The sequence below is a fragment of the Pecten maximus genome, chromosome 6 (genome assembly GCF_902652985.1).
Source record: "Pecten maximus chromosome 6, xPecMax1.1, whole genome shotgun sequence".
Lineage (NCBI taxonomy): Eukaryota > Metazoa > Mollusca > Bivalvia > Pectinida > Pectinidae > Pecten > Pecten maximus.
Window position 1 is genome coordinate 30,974,919 of NC_047020.1, and position 19,407 is coordinate 30,994,325.

Sequence of the window (19,407 nt, forward strand, 5' to 3'; positions counted from 1 at the left end):
AATTTCATTATCTTCTTACAGATTTCCCAACAGTCATGAATACAATCTCATCAGTAGATTCTGTCTGCTTTCTTGAGACTATTTGCCACCGCTGTTTCCTAGCAATGTTTCTACAATTTTATCCAATATGCATTTTTTTTCAAGATATTGAAGTCTTTGTTTATAACCGAAAAGACGCGATATTAATAATAATATTTTCTTGTGTGTTTCTTAGCAAATTTGCTAGTTTTATGCAACATTCACAGTTTTTCAAGATAAATGTGACCAAAGGACGAGTGATGCTCATTTAAACATCACAAAATAATAGATCAATGCAGATAAGTCGGATTCACTAACAATTATAAGGTTTCGTTTGTTGTATGGCTTTTAATCTCCACATAGAACAAAGCTAATCTTTTCAGAGCTATACAATTTTTTATGGTGAACTGTTGTGGAAAACATTAACCGAAAAAATGGACTAAAATCATATAATGACCATGTTATGAATACAAAGAATTTTCGTATGATTTTAGATCTTGCTTTTTCAAATTTCGACCGTTTCACAATTTAAGAATACATTTGTATTCAGATGAAAACGTATGCTTGTCTCAGGAAAGACAAAAGATCATCTTTTCAACAGGATCGTACATGGCTTCAAAAGTCCAATCCGTCTCGGATTCTATTGGATATATCGGTCAAATGTAGATATTAAATTTCGAAACAAGGATATTAAAAATGGTCAATTTTGTGGAATGAAATATTAATTGAAATGCATGGTTTCTTTTTTTAAATATAGTCATAAAAAACATCTGGCGGAAACAAACCGTCATTCATCTAGACAACATATTACTCAGTTTTGAGAAGGGCAAGACAACACTAAAATGAACCAAATCAATGTATCGACAAGTATGGAGTCAGAAAGTAATGTAGTTAGGACGTAGGCAGAAAATACATATCCCAGATTCAATATGTGCATAAAATTAAAGATTGTCACTATCTGTGTCTTCAAGTGGACATAAAAGAAATTATCGATTCTGCAGAAAATTCCCTGCAGGGATGACTTTATGTCAAATGTGCGAGATGCATGTTTTTCTGTGATAGTACTTACTGATTTAATGCACATGTGGGAATCTCCCTTCCTCTTGGTTAACGTTTGTTTAGGACAATATCAATTTCGCTTTAGCTTTCATTGTCCTTCTGGATTTTGACGACTTTGGCCCTTAGCATTACAAGTCATTGATGAACAAGAACAAAAGATTTGTATGATGAAAGTCGTGTTTTGGCTGCAATATCTTATTTACATGATCTTTTTTGACTGGAAATAATGCATGATTTTTGTTCTTGTGAATATACAATTAAAACTATTAAAACAAAACAACAGGTTTTGTTGTTGTTGCTGTATGCGATAAAATACTGATACTACTAAATGATCCGTGCATCGAAACGTCCCAAATTTGATTAATTCTTTATTTGGGGACGCACATGACTCTACGAAGGGTCTGACAATGAGGGGGATAGGAACAGAATAAAAACAATTACACACATTCCTGCTGAGCAGGGAGCAATTAGTCGGCGGTCAAAGCAATGTATGAAAATGTTAAACTACCCCCACCGCAGTCACACCAAGGCTGATATATAATGCTTCCCCGATTCAATAATGCATGAAGAATGCTATTTTGAGCGGCTGGTCCAGTTTCCAATACGACTTACACATGACTTTAGCCAGTCTCTGTTCATGTTGTGCTCATTCAACACAAGAGATTGATAGTACAAAAATAACCATATACAGTTTATTTGTGGTGGGATTTCCGTTTACAGCTTAAAGGCATACCATATCTACAGGGAATTAAAATATATTTGTATTGAAATGGTAACATTTATACCTTCCAGCCACTGCAGATGCCATGTAAGAAAATTTGGGAATTTGAAATATGTATTCCATTGTGTGAGGATTAAAGGATATTGATTACTAATAGATCGGAAACCTGACACAGAAGGGGTTCGTTGCCAAGGACAATTACGTCATATTAAAAGTGCAGAAAACTTATTTGAGAGAGATAGTTGGTTGTGCCTTTAGAAACTCGACAGTTAGAGGCACAACGGAATATATATCTTTATGATGCATTAATTTCGAGGCCACGTATTTTTCATTTTTTTTTTCTGTTTTGTTGAGATGTAACAATTAATAAAAAAAATGCATACCACTTTTAGTTTCCCATTCTAAAATCTAAATAACCAATGATGAACATTTCTGATTCTTTCGTGTCTGGATGAAAAATCCCATTAGTCGAAGCTAGAAAACTGATTTTTACACAGAATGTGTATTACATGTATTTGGGCTTAACATCACAAATCAGAGTAGCATGGAGATTGAGGGTGAGATAAAAAAATGATTAGATAAAAAAAGGGAAAGCAAAAAGCAAAAAGTAAAAAAAAAAAAAAGAAAAAAAGATCCCGAACGCTGTAGTGGGACTGTAGAATGATGTCGGTGAATCCCCCTTTGTACAAGATAGAAGAATTTTTCAGTGTCTGTAGATGTTTAGTTTGGTCATTCATATTAAAACACATAATCAATAAAACAAGTTAGCAATAGCATTACTGTCATTCACACATTCATGCATGTCTGAGTTGATGTCCAATTTCAAAATGTTATCGTTGTCAGAGCTTATTTATTTCACAAATGGATAAGCGTTTTCGAGTATTCACCAAATATAAAAAGATAAAAATAAAAACAAGGTTAGATAAAAATAATAACTAAAATAATAACAGCTGATAATTTTTTATATTATCATCCCTCTCCTTCACTAGCAGCGAAATAATCAATACATGCATACAATAACTTTTTGATATAAATATTTGATACCAAGTCGTCTGATGGAATATTCGCTTTTTATCAACAGAAAAGTTAGGTCACGCGATATTTCATTCTTGAAATGTAAATGGTCCTCTCGTAGTAACCAAAGGTATGATCAACTACAGCCGATATACTGGTAGACTCGAGGGGAAACGTGTGTCAAACCAAATAAGCGCCACAAAAACAATGTACAATCGTTGACATCTCGGTATAACCCTTGTTGACAATAACTGTAATCCACGGCTTCTTCACGCAATCATTTCTGTCGTCGGTGACATAAAACTAAAGTAGAATACAGCAACTGAAGAGATATCTACGGGTGGTTGCCATCTTCAATCAATATGAAATATGGTAAAAGTCATGAGTGAATGACCTGCATGCTCGTAGATACATTTGACTAGTGCACGCAGTAACGGAGGCAGCAGTTGTGATGAGGAGGTTTTAGATGTGGGTAAAGATGTAAATATATCAATTTTAGTATGAAACAGCTGTATGGTGCAGTTTATTGCATTTTTGGCTCTGCTGTATCCCACTCTCAATTTGTATTGAACTGTGCTATCTTATGCGTCTTTAGTAGACTTCACATATCAGCTCAATACAAGGCATTTCTGTCGAGCCTACTTAAGCGAACAGAGAAACCTGGCCTTTATATAGCGTTAAATCGGCTTTGTTACATATATAGCCGGCTGCTTTCCGATTGTTTTTTTTTTTATATAAAAGTGATCTTAAGGACAGGTTCGATTCCTATTTGATATTTGTGAAGAAAAATCCGGAAAATCATACCTGCATCAGACTCGTACACGTAGTGAACATCTTTCACTTCATATTCAAGGATCATGTCTCTCAGAGCTTCGGTCACTGGAGGTTTCATGTAAATTTCGTATCCTCGGTGACCTCCTACCCCAGTTGGTATACTGGTAGTGACATAAGGCATGGCGAATCTATTCGTATAAGACTTGATGATGCCCTGCGAGTGGAAGGAACGGCTTCCCAGAAGCACGAACACGCCGCTGAACAAATGGGAACAGACTGAAATGATAGAAAAAATAAATGAAATTAATATACATGACAGAACCATCCTTCCGATACATTTTCTGCTTGGCAGATGGGGTTGGCCAGAGGAATAATATCACACCGATATTGGTCCAGCAGGGGCCATGTTAGATATGTAACTTACCTCATATCTTTTGAAAGAAAGTTATTCATTAAAAGATGATCAATAACTTTTGAAAATAATTTTAACACTTTTTTCTCCACAAGAAATACCTGGAAACCAGTGTGATAGGTAGTGACGTATTAAGTCCTTTCTCTAAATCACAATTTAGTTTGTAATGCCCAGAAAGATTTATTGTAACAATGTGTGTTTCTCTCCGAGTTGGATCTGAATGTATGCCCAGTAATACAGTAACGAAAAGCTGTAGGATACCCCAATAAGAAAACATTAAAGTCTGCGTCTGGGAGATAGCTAGCATAATACACAGCCTAATAGCTGACTTCGATATCAGACATCCCTCGTTTTCCCGGTACCAGTATGTCCCTATCGGCGTTTTGGTGTACTTTTGAGATAAAATTTTCACAAATTGTATTAGGCTATTCATTATTGACTATTTTGCTCTGTTCAGATATTAATTAGTGATATTGTTGCCTTATCTTTGAAAAAAATATTTCCGCTCAGAGCGTAAAGCTTAGGGTGATTATTACCATATTATTCAGATTTCAATGGCAATATCTGAAGAATTAGCTCGACTTGTGAATATTAGCTCGTTTTCGAGAACATTGGTAAGTGTGTGTGTGTGGAGAGAGGAACCATAACGACGTTACAAACACGCGGGTTTCTGGATTTCTGTGTGCGATGTGATACTCAAGGAAATCAATATCATTTCTTGCTTTATCAGTTACCCAAATGTTATCGTACTTTATTCTAACCATCACAGAGACGATTTTCCACATTCTTTACTGTACAGTCAATGATTCTTGATGTTTTTAAAGAAACGTTAAACCTTGTTTAAGAACTCGAAAACCAATTCAAAGATAAGGAATTACATTGATGATTTTCCAACGGCGGCTTTATCTCTATTAAGATAGCCAGGTCTGCATGCTCAATATCGTGAATAAACTGTAAGTCTAGTGTAAAATACATTTTGATATATAATGAAATTGTCAAATGAATAATGTAAACACTAACAACTCATGTGTTTTTGTTATGTGTTCAATTCTATATTCCAGTAAAACCATTGATGTTTTGTTTTCTAAATACAACGTTTTACAACTTGTTTTCCTTTTCTTCTGCAAATTAAAAATATTCAACTTGAACAAACATCTTGAAGCATTGCATTCATGAAAAGCAAGGCATGTATATGAATGGCTTGCTCTATACAAAATATCATAAATGACGTCTTATGTATAACGCAAGACAACTAAATGTGTTGCCAAATTGACAAGTGATATCAATAACTGATGAAAGAGAGGAATACAATATATAATATACGAATGTTAAGTACTTTGTGCCTAGGTCAGTTAGTAATACATATGACATTTATGGTTTTGCAATCCGTGTCCTTACCAAAAGTGTGGGGGACATTGCAAGGAAATCGGACAGCAATTAAATTAATCATTTAAGGGAAGTCACACCAGGAAATGTCTTTCTTATCCACCAGCCGTCCCTCGGAGGAAAACATGTGAGATTTCCTCAAGCGTAATCGGTCTCAAGGGTTAATTGTATATATAACGACCCTGGTCAATACCTAGTCTAAGTGTTTCTGTTCGCATTATCTACCAATACCACAACCGAGGAAATGATACGTAACAAAAGAAACAGATATTCAACATACTATTTATGATATTGCAGTGGTTTGTACTTATTTAAATACAACTTTTATTTATTTTCATAATAACGTGCGTTTATTTTGTTTGTTTGGTTTTGTTTTCAAAGACCCTATACATTAAAGGCAATGGATAAAAACAAACATATGAATTGCTCTGAAGACTTGTCTTCAAGAAATGATATTGTATTGATTTGTAAGAAATCAGGGTTACATGAGTACGGGACTGGAGGGTGAAAGCAACAGAAAACGAAAAGAAAAAAAAATGTCGATGTTCTAAGTCTTGCAAATCAGCCTAAAAACCTACATGTTTGGGTTAAATCTAGCTATTTTTGTCCTCCCATAACCATTTTTCAAAGCTCATTTGCGTATGTTTACACGGCATGTGTATTGCAAGGACTACCTACCTTGACGCAATCGGAGGTTTCATAAAACACTGCACAATGTATCTTAATAATGTTTGTATTCTTTTCTGAATGAGTACTTAATCTTATAATAGGAGACACGAACTGTGGTGCCATTGTTTGAAGACAAGAGACCATGTTTGGTTCCTGATATCACGCTGTGAAATAACCCAGATGGCATTGTTAGGTAGCATATATCACAGGAACATATATCATTGTGTCAATTGATTTAGCGATGTATCCGTTATTTGTGGTGAACACTCGGTCATTCAAAGCATACTTTAAAAATAATATAAATCCCGATCGGCATGACCTTGCATTAACATTTTGGCCAAACATATCGCCTTTCATGTTTTATAAAAGAAAGTGTTGCAGTTGGAATCTGAAAAAAGTTTTGACATTTTTTAACGAGATACTTGAAGACAATAGCTAATAAACATGTGACCTTACATGTAACATTTAAGTTCTTATTTTGAGAATATAAATAGGTTCATACTTTTATGTGTATTATGATATTTTTAAATTATCCAATATACGGTATTGGTTTGATATTGCACCTCCCTTCTTAATCATCTGTTTCGGCTTTAATTTGAAAATCCTAGCTGGATCCTCCTAGAGTTTCACGAATTTTAAACCTGGCATAACTGTCAAGTTTAACATATGACGAATGAAGTAGCTGTATGATGCAGTTCTATTTATAACTCAATGAATAGTGTATGTGCTATTTTCTTTTGTTATGTTCTTGATATAAAATGGCAGTTTTTCCGTAAAAATAAACACAATTTAATTTTTTTGGAATAAACCATATTAGTTTAATACAAACTTGTTTTACAAGGCATCGGATAAATATCGCAATGTCATAACATTGACCTCTCCATCTCGAAAACACCAAAACTATACAGGATACTATGTGATAGTGTTACTATTAATACCGATATTTCTACTTCGTTTTCTGCATAAAATATTCCATTAGCGGCAAAATGGTTTAGCGCTTCCCGCCAGTAACCACCAGGTGTCGCCACCACCGATCGGTTGTCTGGTTATTAACAAGGGAATTTCGATCAACTCAGGTCTCTCTGTTTTCTTAATGTATCACAAGGCAGCAGTTAATTGGTGCCAATTTACCCCCGATGTTTGCGAGTCTGGTGTCTGAATCCCCACTAGGCGTAATGTGATTGATCCCAGTCACGTGATTGCGTTACGACATACAGCGTGGTCCCAGGTGGATTGGAAATCCCTATTTATCATTTGAAAAGTCTCACAAACACAAATACACGGCACGACCTCGAACATGCTCAATGGAGTGACGTGTCTTTATTTGGATTTTTTCTCTATATATACGAGACCATATCCTGACACAGTGTCTAGCCAGGTCTGCCTAGTTGCTATCGTAAATGCACAGGAATAGAAAACTTCTGCAATAAGGATCACATGTGGCGGCTTGAATAATACAGATTTAGCACTAGCGTCAAACGCTTTATTGCATATCTTAGACGGTATTAAAATAGCAGTATCTAATAAGAAAATAGAACTGTAAAAGTTTGCCCTCCTTCTGCGCTAGATGCTGCAGATTTTATTCATCATTTTAGTTACCATTGTTGTCATTATATTGCCTGAACATATAAGCTTACATCAATCTTCAATTGCCTGCTTCCTTTAGACACTAAATATTCTGATCCAATATTATTTGAAAGATAATATGAAATACTATTTGACATTTAATGCTGCAGTTACCTATTAAGAAAAAATTGGTGATACCAATAGAATGGTTTTGCTTTGATTAACGTATATAATAATGTTGTTGTTAACTGATCCACAGACGATACGCACTCACCACACGCATGCATTTCGCACGCACGGGAGGCCGTCCTTAAATGACATTAGCTGTTAATAGGACGTTAAACAAAATAAACCAAACCAAACCAAACCACAGACGATATGGTATGACCAGGATAAGTTCCAAGTGTCATCAACATATACAAAATAAGGGTTTAATTCTTGGTCAATTCAATCTGTTGTTGAACTGGCATACCGGTATACTTGACATGGTATCATTAAACGCAAGAAGGCCATTCCTTGTTTCCAAAATCATTTGATGCCAGAGATAGAATATGGCTTTGGAGCTTTAAATAAGAATATTTCGAATGTCACTTGTCTATTACTCCTTCCTGTATCAGATTTGGAAGGCGACGCCTACTCATTTTTGTAAAAGTGCAACAAATATATTGTTTTAATATCCTTTAAAGTTTTTATTTTGAAAGCACAAGGGTAGAAATGAGGTATATAACGAGGTGATTGCACTTTTCAAATTTAATCTTTGCCCGTATGCTTGCTCATTCATACAAACGTTAGATTAACACGTACGTTTATAGCAGTTAAGGGATAGGGCATTTAATATCGCAGTGGAATCCGGGTCAGTTCGTTTCACTACACTAGATTTCGTTTTTCATCAGCGGCGAGTGAAATTTCCCCCAGAGATATATTGTGATACTCTAGCTCAGATCAGTATTTCACCTGAATTTCTTCACCTGAATTTCATCAGGTTATTGTTGAGGTTGGGGGGGGGGGGGGGGGGAGATTTATACGCATATCCAGTTTATTCTTTTGCGGCGCATGCACGGTTACGTTGCTTATTTTTTACACACGTGAAAATGAATTTAATTGCTGTTAGATTATGACCAATGATTTTGGTACAGAAAAATACTGTCAACTATATAAGGAAAAAGGCTAGAGAGATACTAAAACAAAACAAGATGCATCGTAATCACAGTTACAACTCCGGATACAATATCAGGCTACTACGGAAGATAACCTTCCCTGTGTGAATCAGAATCCGCTGTTAAGTAAAAGACGGTATATGAATCGCTAACCATAAGAGCATAACTTTTTATCATTGTGAACAGCACATCAGTGGTGTCCGTTAATGCCGCATTACACAACTTAGCGTTGGCTTGATAGCATTTTCTTTATTATTTAGGAAACTAATTTTATGTATTTTATTTTGCATCACCTTCGAGTTTAATTGCTCACTTTCACAGTTTGATTTGGCCTTAATGTGTACTATTAATGGTGTCGAAGATAAGAAACCGACGCCTTTTCCTCAAGAATACCTGGCCTGGTTCTTTGCCACATGTGTGAATCTACATTATGTTAATATCTGGTGTTTTATCAATATTGTTTTAAAATAATGTTCATGTTTTCTCGTCGGGTAGTATTTTTTGTATCATTGGTGACGGAGAAATGTAAAAATATCTATAAGAATATACTGCCACAATATATATTCCCACTAAATACAAAACTTTACTCAAAGTAATATTAACACCAAAGTTTTAAGAAAGTAAGTTGAAATAATTTATCTCAGAACATATTTACGAAATCTTCACAAACGCGCACTTAACAACCGTTACATTTATTTCCCCCAATCTGTGAAGCCGTCGTTTGATGTATTAATAAACCATGACAATGCTTCATCGCTGTTTGCAGTAATTTATCTTTCCGACTTAAACCCAGCCTCGTGCTGAATCGGATTTTTTCTTCTTCTCGGCCTTCTACATCGGGACCATCAAGTTATTTCTTTTCTTGCAGCTGGATTCTACAGCTTGTTCTGACATTATTCCTTCCTACACATTTTCTTTATTCTTCTCTATTTGCGTCCCGCAGATACCATACTGACACCACATCGGGTGTTGCAAGGATGTTAAACCCCAATTACACCAACAAATCTTTCTACAGGCAAAGATTGAAGTTTGTCACAATACCAAGCATGTCTGAGGAAGCTGAAGAAGCTCAACGGGGTGATCTCGGTGACTCGAAAACCTGCAAGATTGATATATTCGGTTGTAGTCCCTACTGTGTGTGTGACTTAGCTATGAGACTGCCTGCTATGTGTGTTTGTTATATTACGATGTAAATCATCCCGCCCAATCAATACAGTGCCAGACATACGCGACCTTTCATATTACTGGTGTTGGTTACGAAATTTTGATCATAAAACATTTGACAGATTTATACGTTATAATAGACAACACACTGTTCATACACCAGAGCCCGTTAAAGCAGCCTATGAGCGAACGTTCGTGCAGACATCGGCCGGATATATAAGATAATGTAGTAAGCTTACTCGTCTGTATACAAACAATGTTAGACTTTTTGTGATACTGGATATGCATGAACTTCCATAGAACATCATGAAAGAGGCGATGGATATTATGAGATCTACTCGTTATAAGGATAGACATTATTGGTTTTTATGGAAGTCGTCTCGCCCCACAAGCGGATAGACACAAGAAGTAAAAATTTCATTGGTGTTTTTGCTGTAAATTCATGTGGTTTAGATTGTTAGGTAGCGAGATTCATAATTACTTCCTCTCTTATATCTAACGCCTGACTATAATGTAAGACCATCCTAGATATACATGTTATTACTAATGTAGAATCTATTGCACTTTTCAAATTCAGTTACCCATGTTGTATTACATGATATTCAATATATTTTATATATTTTGTCCATGTTGTTTTTGCTTAAATGCTCGTTCTTGGTAAAATATAGACTGCCTTCAGTTGTGCGAACAGCTAAAAAGGCATGATTTTCAGACTCTACTGCAAAAACTCCACTTAACTGCAGAAGCTTTATTTTGCGATTAAGACATTGTAACATAATATACTATTCTATAATGAGAAACTGAAATACCTGGTTTCCTCATGAGTGTAATAAATGGTTGTGTCTATTCATCACTTTTGTTTTTCTCAGTGGATTTGTCAAGATATAGCATCTCATTTAAGTTTATTTTTATAGCGTAACATTTATATTTGCTCTAAAAACACATTTTATGTATGCCAAACTGTCGTAAGAAATGTTATGGTTGTTATGATATGCAACCGAAAGAAAATTCAATTTCTTAATGAGAAGTTTACTATACAAGCCCATATCTATAAAGCTGTTTCATCGCTGTAATCTAGGATTTTTACTGAAATGGCCCTTCTTCTACCTCGCATTAATCATAAGGAGTGACACACCTAACATTACAATAATACTCGATAACAAGTACATTAAGCATTGAAATATGTTTCCCTCATAATCACAGGTTCTTGGTTTTGGTATTGTATCATTGCGTGTTATTCTTAGTAGAACAAACATTTTCTTTTTTGTTTTCCCATAAAACTGAACAGTAAATTTGATTATACTTCCATTTGTTTTATTATTTAAAAATATATCAGATCCGAGTTCTTAATGAGCGACCTGTAATGATTCCTACATTCACAGCTGAATTAATCATTCCATTACATTAAGTCAAGCACTGCACGTGGAAAAACAATCATTATAACGTATTCCATTCCCTTTAAGATAAGGTACAGTTGGAGCTGTTATAAGTTCAAATACACGGTGTCTTTTTATTCAGCTGAACACCCCTAAGGACGATCCTAATATTGGGTAAAACGTATTGTATTGACACACATAAATACCATCAGTTTTAATGAATATTAGTATTCAACTATTAGTAGACAATTTGACTAAACACAATCATATTTACCCTGCTTCTCCTATGTGACATACATTATCGACTGTTTTTTTTATTATTCTGGTATAAAGGTATTACAAGTTTATGTAGGTAATGTATGTAATAAACAAGCTAGATAGAGAACGGAATCAGGAACTTATGAGGTCTTAAGATGATGTCTGTGACTGTATCCTGAAGGCTTGGTTTCGTGTCACGTGTTATTCATTCGTCATTGACCTCTCGAAACATTATAGAGATGCTCTGTACCCGCGTCTCACGAGATGGCCTTAAGTGGGTCCAGGTGTCTGCAAAGCTAAAGAAAATATCCCTGCTACTATTCAATTTAGCTATGGACGCTAAATGTTGTCTGTTTCCATAATAACCCCTACAGCACTCAGCATTTACAGTCTGTAGACCTTTTTCGTTCATGTTTCCACCAGCATTATTTTGGGTTTGTATGCTGTCGATGATCAGGAAAACATTTAAGTACCTTCTTTCAGAGTATTCTTTCAAACTGCAATGTTCGTTTTGTCATGCCTAAGAGGAGTACTTGCCAAGCAGTCACATAGCTAAACAATCAGGGTTATTATGGTGTTTAACAAAATCAAATCCAAAATATTTGCATGCTATTCAACTAATACTATATCAGAAACAATAACAAAATTAGTTTTGAGCGTTAACAGAACTAGTCTTGATGACTACTTGATCGTACAGACAACCTGTCTATTTCAATGAATTTCACCATCTCCCCATGGATACATTTCAAGGATACTTTTGATTGTGTTTGACTTTGATTAAAAACAAAAAAGCAAAAAAAAAACAAAACAAAAAAAACAACACGCATTTTATGTCACGTACGTATTGTCACTTCAGTCATCAAGTTAACCATCTAATCACAAATAATAGTAGATATGGGTATTGAACCTCAAAAGTATCAAACCCATAAAAAGAACGGAAGAGAGGAATAAATTTCATGAGAAGTGTGTACGAATCGGAGCAAAAATCAATAATGCTAAGGAAGTGGATGTCGTATGAGATAAGAATTAGACACCAAGGCTCTACTATAATAACTTGTATTGTTATTGCAGCATAAAAGAGTAGTATCGACCTTCTTTGGATTTACCGACTTCACCGTGGTAATAAATAGTGGAGCAACCGTCTTCCATTGCTGTCTTGATTGTATTTCTGTGAAATGCTTTTAACTTATAACCTAAATATTAATGGTCGAGATAAAAACCTTTCTCCATCTCGTCTGATTTACTTTTATAACTAATGTTAAATCGCATAGCCACGATACATGATATACAGACATAAATTTAAAGTGTTGATATTACATTTGTTCGCAGTTAAGTTCTTTTCTGTATTCATGCTATTTCACTTGTAATGCGATCTTTATTTATTGTAGTGCAAACGGATTTTGTATTTATTACTATATAGAGGATGGCAAGCTGACAATGCATTATTGATTATTAATCCAAGCCTAAATTCCCATTGCTTACTGTTCTTTCTTTAAAGATTTGATCAAGATTGCAGTGAGTGTACTCAGACAAGTCCGCCATCATGCGAGAAAGCACACCATTGATGGGTAACACGTGATGAAAGCACCTTCTGTTCAGCGGCCGCCGCCTAGGTAATGTGATTTCTGATCATAACGACTGCATGTGAGAACTTCATTGATTTACGATATCTCACTCTATTGCATAGTCTTTACTGACGTTATCTTGCGTATATAAATGAATGTCTGGCTCAAATGTTTCACGCGAAGTAATTTTCAAATCAAGGTGAAGGCCGTTTTGCTGTAATTAAGGTCTAATAACACATGTTGAATATTGCATTGAGCATGCTGTCTCTTCATTCAGCAATCATAGCGGAGGTTAAATAAAATACATGGCTAACATTAGCATGGAAACGTAGACGTCAAAAATATAAAATGAGTGACAGTTGGTTCTGTATGTGAACAAGTAAATAGTATATGCAATGTCTGGGTGTTTTATGGGTCAATACTACAACGAACATCTGTTTCAGGCAAGGAATTGTTCGATGTAGTACTAAATGAGAAATTTGAAACTGATATTACATGAATTTGATGCAAACATAACTTCATTAGGGATATTAATGGTTGCGTATTTAGTTGTTAGCAGTTTTTTTTATTTATTTGTGTGAGAAAATTACGTAAAACATTCTTAACGAAATTCATTAAATGAAAAGCACTATAATAAAACATTACACAGATCTCAAGCATTCTCCATCTTCAGACAGAGTAGCAAATGGAAGGATTGACGACACCACATTTGTTTCTGTAGACATTTAATCTGGAAAATATAATTAGCGCAATCATAATTTAGCGAAATGCTTCCAACACAAAAAGCGCTAAGATTACCCCTAAAATATGTATGCTTACAATGTGTTTATGTGTTATATATACACGTATATATACTTCATGGTAAAAACATTAACATACTTAAATCCAAACATAATATTTAAAGTTGTAATAAAATTACACTTATTATTCTAGTTATTTCCGTGCCTGCTGCCAAACATAGAAACCTTTCGATGGACATCAATAAAAATCAATTATGGACCCATATACGGGTTTCCGTACATGAAACAGGACATAGATGTTGTCACCTTATATTTTAAATCATCTTTCTAATTCGTCGTGAGAATAATAAAATATCGGTGTCATTTTCTTGACATATGAATAAGGCGTAACCTCTACGTAGTATAAAGGCTATATCTTTTCGAATAATAGAACAAAATCCAAACGTTTGCTGTATGTCTTATCACTCAATGATCTAATGTATTTCTCCTCAGAGAATGAGTTTATCGTGTTGGTTCCAACACCGACGGATATAGCTTTGACCGTTGACTGTTAAGACATCCTACCACTGTTATATGACTTGATCAATGAGATCCAAATGCTATCCGACAGTACCCCTATCATAAGCATCTTCAAACTGTGCGTACTATTTTTTGATGGGCCTTTTATTGCAAATAGTTTGTAACATTGAATTTCATTGGCGTCTGCGCATTACTGTCGGTCAATCGAAATTTTGACCACTATTGTCAAAAGTTTGTACTTTATGGAATTTGACATGACGAAAGCGTGTGTCTTAAAGGTGCAATGGGACTAACAGTATTCGGGGCTTTTTGAGATGGTTTATGACTTATTGGTATTTGAATGCACATGTGCGCTGTTCAGCACTTGGAACTGCCTTATAGATGGGAAGCAAAATCCTTAGTCCATGTACACATTTATGTTTGGGATATAAACAATATGGACCATGAACAAGCTTGTAAGTATAAATTATTTAAAGAAAAATTAAACCAAATCTGAATGTGTAACTAACGAACTCGGCAATTATAGTTTGTCTGTTGTAACCTTTAACATACTTTAAACAAGGCCAAGTGAACGTGGAAAATGTACGAGTAATTATATAGAGGCAAGTATGCTGAATACAGAAAAGCCTTGTCAAATTTATATTGACATGATATATCTTCCGGTTCGTTATACTGACAATGTACATTATTATTTCGCATAGACAAACAGTGAGATTCGATTTCGACACAAAGACACATCCTGATTCACCTTATTGACCAACGAATATCCTGCAATGGTGGATGTAAAATAAAATTGCATAATATAGCGTTCGGTATGCCTATTATATCAAGACTTGAGAGCAGTTTATCATTGTATCCTCACAAATCTTCACAAAACAATTAAAATGAACTTAAAATTACAAATTATACTACCAAGTAACGGTACGTGTTATGTGAAGTCTGATAATTATGACTACGTTAGCTCGAGGGATTGAATAATCAATTTTGAGTTAAATCTAAAATGGGTTTAAAATCTATTAGATAACGTTCTTACAACACTAATTGAAGAACAGAAGATTGGCGTTTGAAATTATCACATTTTAAACCATTTTACACACATTTTTGTTAAACGGATGCAATTGATACTCCAAAGTTTCCTCGATAACCTTGGAACATTGGAGTTTAAACGTAATTGACAACGCAGTAATATCTAGAGCGTGATTTTTACTGGAGGAAATTCCATCGTTACATGTTATGCTCGTCTGCAAGACACTTAAACTGGCATCGTTATAACTGAAGCGCTGTGTTATATGGTTGTTCTGCACAAAATGAAAAAAAATTGACACTTCAAAACAAGTTGAGACTGCAGCGAAATATAGAATTGGAAATGTGTGCGCGTCAATTTCGTAAAATTAACACAGTTAAGATTTGTATTTTTGCCTACAATCTAAACGCTGGTGAGTGTAAAAGGCTAGACTGCTTTAAGACGGCGTGCTTTCGAAGTAAACGTTACTCGTAAGCAATAATCATAATAACAAATGCATTCCTATATGCTTTCTGAAGACAAGAGAACCACATAAAGTGCAATGTTTATACCGATAATGGTTTGACAGCTCGTTTGGATAGTGTGTTGTAAAGAATATCACAGAGATATATTGCTGCGAAATACAACGATATAATGCGTTTTAAATGTCCGTGAAGATGTTTGATAATAACATTTTTTTTCACAGAAACTGCTTTAAATTCATATGTTCTTTATTTGCTTGCTTTGTACGTTTTTATTTGCTAGAGCAAAGTGTCTCTGGAATTAATATTCGTACCATATTTCAATTTACGAATGAGCCTTGTGGCGATAAATCGCAGATCTAAATTTGGCATATGTATGGTGCTTGACAAGTGACGCAAATGTACATATGCTGAACCGTGCCACTTTTAAAATGAATTAAACATTGTATGCATGTGACGGCAAACCTCTGCCAGCATTATTTGCCTCGTGTAATATGCATCTATTCTCCTATGTCCCTTCAACACAATACATCGGATACATCATCACAGAGCCTGAATTATGCCTCGAAAATTTGTATTTTTGTGTAATACAGACAAACAAGGCATGTTTCCTCCGTCTTCTGCACATGTGTATTACATTTATACTTCAAGAAACGCGGTTTGAAAAATACGAAAAATAAAAAAAAAATGTTATAGAATGTAATAATGGTTTGATTGAAAGATAGGAATTGTAAGAAATCATCCATGCACGTTGATAAGAACTCTCGTTAAAGTTCAGATTGATCCAAGGGTACCCTTGCAGTGCAGTGGTTGCACGGGCTCTTCTATACATGAAATTAACCAGGGTATTGATCCTCCTTATTGGTATACGGTTCCGGTCCTTTATCCAGTGTCAACGTGAAATGGGCGACGTTGATTGGAGGATTCGGCCTACGTCTCATCCTTCTGTTCAACTCGTTCCATGAATTTTAAGTCGGGTATAAGTCAGGGCTTAATGAAGGCCAGTCTTGAGTAGTGATATCTGCGAGATAATCACGACAATTGCTCGCTACATGCGAAGGAACACGCAGTGCTAAAACTAGATATCAAAATGAGCGGCAATTAATTTTCCTTGTAAAGTGACATTGTAAAGTGACTTTGGAAGTCAAAAAATCATGTGTAATTGCTCACTACATCATGACCGATCCTTCTCCACCGAAACGGTAATTCTCATTCAAACAAGCATCCGCATACCGGTCGTAGGCACATCTATGATAAAATAATCTTGACTCATCCGAGAACAAGACCATTCTCCAAAGATGCATTGCAAAGCAATTCACGGAATTTACATTCAGCCATCGTATTTGAATGGCGTGGAGTAAGTTGATGGCGAAGATATGGCCGCCATGATCTCCGACTGAATTTGAGCAGACGATTGCGCACTGCTTTATGATATATTCGAACAGGATGATGCCTTTTTGTGTTCCTTGTTGTTTCCGTGCGAACGTGGTACCGATGCGTCGTCAAACTAGGCCGAGTAGTTTAAGGACTGCAAGCTGCCCTGCAGGTAGGGCGTAAGAATTGTACATGCTGCCCCCATTGCATGATCGTAAGAGGCGACTTAATTTGGGATCTTATCTTTTCTCTTCTTTCTTAGCCACTTTCTTCTTCCTAAGGTCTCCCTTGACAGTGCCTCAACGCTGGTTGAGCGTTCGCCCCTGTGAGGATGGCTTTGGTTCGCCCTTCATCAGTATAATGTGAACGGGTGAGGTGTCCTTCGGCAGTATGCTTCAGTGAGGTAGTACTATAAATCGGCAAAAGTTCCGGCCTATCACAAGGAGACACACATACGCACTCACCACACGCATGCATGTCGCACGCACCAATAGGCCCGTCCTTAAATGAACTTAGCTGTTAATAGGACGTTCAACAAATTAAACCAAACCAAAGCTCCCCTGTGGCATGGAGACTCCGAACGAGACGGACAAACGTTCGATGGATGGATTCGAAATTGATTTCCGACATGATCTTGCGAGGTACCTTGCATAAGAAGTACTATGGTAAGGTACCTCTTTTTTTAGAAACATTTTTTAGATTAATTCTTTGCATTGAATATATGGGAAATCAAGACGTATATATCTGAAGAGTTGCTCACTGAAATTGTCAATTGATCTTTCAGACTGTGCTTGGGTCTGTTTTCGCTATTCTTGTAACAGAAGACATGGGAAGTTTGTGTTCAGCATCAGAGAGTTTGATTCGTGAAACCAAGAAAGAATGTCTTGATGGTAAATTTTGTTTTTATGTTGAAAAGGTGTACGTCAAGGATTTAGTCTGCAATGCCGACTTTTTGGCTTTTGGCGATTACGTTTCTTTTTATTCATGATATTATTCATTATAATATTATAACGGTTAAAAAATGCCAGCACATGTAGTCATAATATTCGTTTTAATTTGCTGTAATTGACTTTTCATGGACTTTATAAAATATTGAGTTCGCTATTGTAGATATTAAGCATAAAATATCAGTAAAATATTTTCTTTCTGAGACGTGCATATGTCTTAAGGGTAGTTCATCTAGCTAAGACATAAATAACTATGTACTGTTTTTGTTTCATAAAAGTTCCACAATGGACACGAATATGTGTTAGACAATATAAAGACAATTTTTTTGTTAATTTCTTTAGTGCTAAATTAAAACAACAAATTATAAATACAGCCACAGTTTAAACATAAAAGTACAAAAAAACTGCACTCACGGTAACGTATGACATCCGAGATTGGAAATGTAATTACTTGTTCGACGCACTTAAGCAAGACAAAAGAATGAAACAAAGACCGTTATTAAATTAAATAATTAAGAAATGTTAAAGAAAATCCAATTAGTTCGTTCCAATCTACCTTATTTTGTTAAGTCATAACATACATGGTGGTGTGACAATTTCTACGCATTACCAGTCTTTAATTTACACCTGATTGTTTACGTTTACATACTTTCCTTAATTACAGCTGGGTGCACGTAGCTACAAATTGGATTCCATGAATTTGTCATTTAATTCTTTATATTTCTGTTGATGAGAAAATATACAACTGGTAAACTAAAACATATTCCTACCTTTTTACCTTTGCCATTCTGCTTTCTTTCTATGGTTTGTGTACTTCTGTTGGCGTCCTGTTAAACCTCGCCAAAAAGAAACTAGTTAGATCTGAGGATATGTGCAGAAAACATAGAAGCAAATGCTCCGGAAAGATTTCGGGTTTTTGCTGTAATAACACGACTCGATATGAAAGTCTAGATACGACTGAGTGATTCTCGCTATCAAAATTGATTTATGTTTTTCAACAAAAAGAAATAAGGATTTTTCAAAATCGAACCATGATGTTATTCCTCGTGTGTTTGAGTTTGTCTTTCAGTGTTGTACATCTTAGGAGGTTATTTGAGAGACAAGGAATAAAGGGTTTATTTACTGCCGAGTGTAAAATCTTACTATGGTGCCTTTATTTAGAACGTTAAACCTACAGCCTTCAAACATTTGCAATTTGTATAA

The 19,407-nt window shown here is 35.3% G+C and overlaps 1 protein-coding gene across 1 annotated transcript in view; it reads right to left on the minus strand.

Moving 5' to 3' along the window:
- The window catches only part of LOC117329524 (glutamate receptor 2-like), a 110,268-nt gene that overhangs the window by 38,309 nt on the left and 52,552 nt on the right, over positions 1 to 19,407 (minus strand). Inside the window, exon 3 of the mRNA XM_033887508.1 lies at positions 3,617 to 3,862. Coding sequence (XP_033743399.1) covers positions 3,617 to 3,862 — 246 coding nt within the window. The remainder of the gene's footprint in view (positions 1 to 3,616; positions 3,863 to 19,407) is intronic.